Source organism: Notothenia coriiceps, unplaced genomic scaffold (genome assembly GCF_000735185.1).
Source record: "Notothenia coriiceps isolate Sejong01 unplaced genomic scaffold, NC01 NC01_scaffold00020190, whole genome shotgun sequence".
Taxonomy (NCBI): domain Eukaryota; kingdom Metazoa; phylum Chordata; class Actinopteri; order Perciformes; family Nototheniidae; genus Notothenia; species Notothenia coriiceps.
Genome location: NW_011352891.1, coordinates 53,905 through 58,096, shown reverse-complemented (window position 1 = coordinate 58,096; position 4,192 = coordinate 53,905). Strand labels below are relative to the sequence as shown.

Below are 4,192 nucleotides of genomic sequence, written 5' to 3'. Positions count from 1 at the left end.
AACACAGTGCCGAACTCAACACCAAGCAGCCTGACATGCCTCCCCAAAACCATTCGCTGACTGTGGGAACTGATCACACTGCGTTAAGCAACTTGGATTTTAGCCCTCCTCTCCAGCCTTTCTCCGACTCTGGCCGCCTGACTTCCAGATTGGAAATACAGAAACTTGCTTTCGGAGGGGGTGGGTCTGAAAGAGACTTATGACACTGCTGCAACATGTCCGTGCTTCTTTCTCCTTAGCCCAAGTCAGACGCCTCTTGCCGGTCTGGACGTGTGGGCTAGAGGATAAGAGCAGCACTGGACCAGTTCCTCGTCTGTCCAGATATGCTACGTACTGTGCGGACGAAGCAGTGTGAGTGGGCAATATGAGGCGGTCCGGCATATTGTCCGGCCAGTTCCCATGCAGCGGTGCTGTGAAACGAGTGACGTGTTTAGATGATACCTGGCAATCGCGAGCTGTCAGTCCACTGGTCTTTGAAGCCTCCCCCAAATTCTGGAAGCGACTCGTTGGTCCTCAACCGTCTTCCAATGCCTGCCTAGCCGTGGCGGGTGCATGATCGCTGCGTTGGGGTTTGGTGCTAAGCGTTTCCTGCCCCACATTGTCCCCCTTCCAACAGACTTTTTGTGATGTGCTTTGAACTGCACTCTAGGTGAACAGCTTGCTCTTTGACGAAATTATATTTTTGTGTCTGTACGCCTCCTGATGGAGCGGTCAAGACAGGTCCTCTGGACAGCAGCAGATCAGCAGTCTTCCCCAGTACTTGTAGTTAGTTTACTGAACCAAGCTGAGGTGTTTTCGGAAGGCGCTCAGGAGAACCCTTGCAGTGTTTCTGAAGTTAAAGTTAAGACGATTCAAAGTGATTCGGGGGGTTGACACCGCTGAGGGCTGTAATGACTGTAATGTCGGGTGGGTGGATGGATGTAATTCTAAATATTTAGAGATAGGATATTTGAGTTTCTTAAGCTGATATGCCCACACAATCAGCCAATATAAAATAATTAAAAGCGCCTTGCAATATTTCAGCTTGAATTTGTAATGAATCCAGAATGTATGACATTTTTGTTTGTGTTAAGTTGCAATTACGAATAGATATAAGAACTTTATCACCATATTCTAATTTTCTGAGACAGTCCTGTATACAGAACATGTTCTCTGAAGTTTGGCTCCAAAACACCAAACAGATCATTGAGCATTATCCCATAAATCCCCTCTGTGTTTCAGTGCCTGCTTTCAAAGTGCGCTGATTCTCTGTCTGTTCCTTTAGATGAAAATAAGGAGCCCCTCCCCACGCCCCTCTGGGAGAGATTTGGTTAGAAAGAACACAATGGTGCTCTAGGAGGAGATTCAGGTGATAAGGTGGAGGGGGGGAGGGTGGTACCTTGGTTGGTGATTGGTTAATGGTTACACAAGCCAAAAAAAATCGTTATGACATCATAAAGTGGCCAAAATCTGATCAGCTCATTTTCAGACAGGTTTTTATAGAAATGGATCAGGACCAAAAGAGAGAGAATCGTTTTTCCTGAAACCTTCAGAGTCTCTTTACACAGAGGAGACACATGTTGATGTAGAAAAGACATGAAAAAGTGGATTTTGCATAATAGGTGACCTTTAACTCAAATGTCTCTTTTCAGAGTCGAGAGCTGGACACCCAGAGTAAAGTGTGTGAGCTGCTGAAGTATCAGGGTGAGGAGAAGCTGCATGCGGAGCTCAGCGGGTGGTCCGTCCCTCGCTTCCCCGTCAACGGGCACGACCTCCGGAGGATGGGCATCACGACGGGAAAGGAGATCGGCTCCACCTTACAGGACCTCCGCGACGTCTGGAAGCAAAGCGGCTATCAGATGGACAAAGATGAACTCCTCAGTCACGTGAAGTCGTGATTTGAGGAGGAAAGTGGCTTTTGTCCTGTCGCACCATAATGGTTTGGCTGCTGTAATTGTGCTCTTCAAGAGTATTGATTGAGACGTTTTAGTTGGAGAATTAACGGACACGACAAGAAATATGACGATCAGAGCTGCTGATTTCATTCTAAAGTAGCCCTATTTTGTTCTCCATCACCATATAAAGAGATCACAACATGCATATGAGGAAAAATGTGTACTAGAAACAGCTTTTTAATATAATTTGATATATAAGTTTGGTTTTGTCTCCTCAGTTGAACTGCAGATGTGTATCATTTCTGAAAAGAACATGCTCTATAAATAGGTTGTACTTTTTATTGAAAATACTGAAATGGTGATTGTTGTGTTAAGGCATGCAGTGCAGAATACAACTCAGTGTGTGTGAGATGCTGTGTGAAGTGTTTTCTGTGCTGAGGAGAGGTTGCTCCTCCCTCCTGCAGAGAAGAGGAGATATAAAGCCCTCTGCTCTCCTTTCCTAGTTTACTCTCTGCCTGGAGACCCTCAACATGTGTAATTTTACCACTAAACGGCCATAACGATTTTTTCAACGAATTTCCCTTTTAATGTAATATTTAAAGTCATATTCCAGGCTGCCTGCTTATCATTTTTTTAATTTAAATTCCCCACTTCATCTGGATTACCCTGTAATGGTTTATAAAGGCTACTTTTAAGCATGTCTTGGTTCTTTGTAAACATCAGTAACATCACTTTGGAGGACGCACTCTCTGACGATGATCCGCGGGATGAGCGCTTGGCTCGGGTGGAAATAGCTCTCCTGTCCATCATCTTCATCATCGCGGGGATCCTAAACTTCGGGCTGCTGCTGGTGCTGTGGAAGCGGAGGAAGCAGCTCTCCAGGATGCGCGTCTTCGTCCTCCACCTGTGCGTCGCCGACCTCGTGGTCACATTTTTCCAAGTTTGCCCGCAACTCATGTGGGACATCACTGACCGATTCGTGGGACCGGACGTATTGTGTCGCGCTGTGAAGTACCTGCAGGTGGTCGGGATGTTTGCATCTACTTATATGATTGTAGTGATGACGATAGACAGATATCAAGCCATCTGCAAACCCATGGTGACTTTCCAGAGGCACAGGGCACGCTGGAACGGTCCAGTTTGCGCCGCCTGGTGCGCCTCTCTCATCGGTAGCCTCCCGCAGATCTTCATCTTCTCCCGGGTGGAGGTGGCCCCCGGTGTGTACGATTGCTGGGCTCAGTTCATTACACCGTGGGGTCCCAGAGCCTACGTGACGTGGACCACTCTGGTGATATTCGTGCTGCCCATTCTCATGGTGATCGTGTGTCAGGTGCTCATCTGCCGCACTGTGTACATTAACTTCCACATGAAGACGCAGCAGGGCGCAGGGAAGGTCAGGAAGCCGCTGTCCTCGCGGGCCAGCAGCGTGGCGGGGCTGTCTAAAGCGAGGGTGAAGACGGTGAAGATGACCGTGGTGATCGTGTTCGCTTACATCCTCTGCTGGGCGCCTTTCTTCACCGTGCAGCTTTGGTCCGTGTGGGACGCGGAGGCGCCCACTCAGAGTAAGAGGACAGGGTTTTGGATATCACAACATGAACAAATATAAAATGTATTTCGTTTTTGGTACAGGTGAAATACACAAGACAAGGCATGAGGATAAAGTAAAGATGCTTCAATCAATAGAGATATCCCATTATGAAATATGAGGAAATCACAATATCTGATTGACTTCCGCTGCCTACACCCAATGAGAGTTTTAATAAGTTATCATCAGTATTAATGTTGACTTAATGTGGAATAAATTGGGGTAGGTTCAGAAAAGGAGGCACCTGCTCAGAGAAAAAGGACAGGGTTTGGTATCTCACAACATGAACAAATATTAAATATTTTGGTAGCCAGACACATTGAATAATCCGTAATCTATAGCTAAACCAGCTTTTCTATTTATTTTGAACATACTTTTCAGATTCAGAATACTTTATTTTCCATTATATGTATTTACATTTTCCTTTTTTTCTTTCTTTGCCACTGGCAAATAAAACATTCACCAAACACAGTACAACAAACTTTATTTTTTCTGATGTCCCTATCTCTTTCACACTGTGTGCACTGATATTTATTCTTGCCGTGTTTTAAGATTTGTAACCATATATACAGATATGTTCTCTTATGTCTTAAAAAATCATAAATGTATAGTCTGACACAGAGATTTTTTTGTAAAACTTTATTTGACTTTTTCTTCAACATCATAGCAACTTTAAAAATAGGTACAGTGCCAAAAACCAAACACAGGAGTATGAGTGTTGTCAATTGGTTAC

General features: G+C 45.1%; 2 protein-coding genes across 2 annotated transcripts in view; both read left to right on the top strand.

Moving 5' to 3' along the window:
* The window catches only part of trnt1 (tRNA nucleotidyl transferase, CCA-adding, 1), a 10,445-nt gene extending 8,165 nt beyond the window's left edge, over positions 1-2,280 (top strand). The window contains 1 exon segment of the mRNA XM_010779396.1: positions 1,632-2,280. Within this exon segment, the coding sequence (XP_010777698.1) occupies positions 1,632-1,877 (246 nt within the window). The 3' untranslated portion in view covers positions 1,878-2,280.
* Positions 2,281-2,555: 275 nt separating this feature from the next.
* The window catches only part of avpr2b.1 (arginine vasopressin receptor 2b, tandem duplicate, 1), a 2,562-nt gene continuing 925 nt past the window's right edge, over positions 2,556-4,192 (top strand). The window contains exon 1 of the mRNA XM_010779397.1: positions 2,556-3,436. Within this exon, the coding sequence (XP_010777699.1) occupies positions 2,572-3,436 (865 nt within the window). The 5' untranslated portion in view covers positions 2,556-2,571. The remainder of the gene's footprint in view (positions 3,437-4,192) is intronic.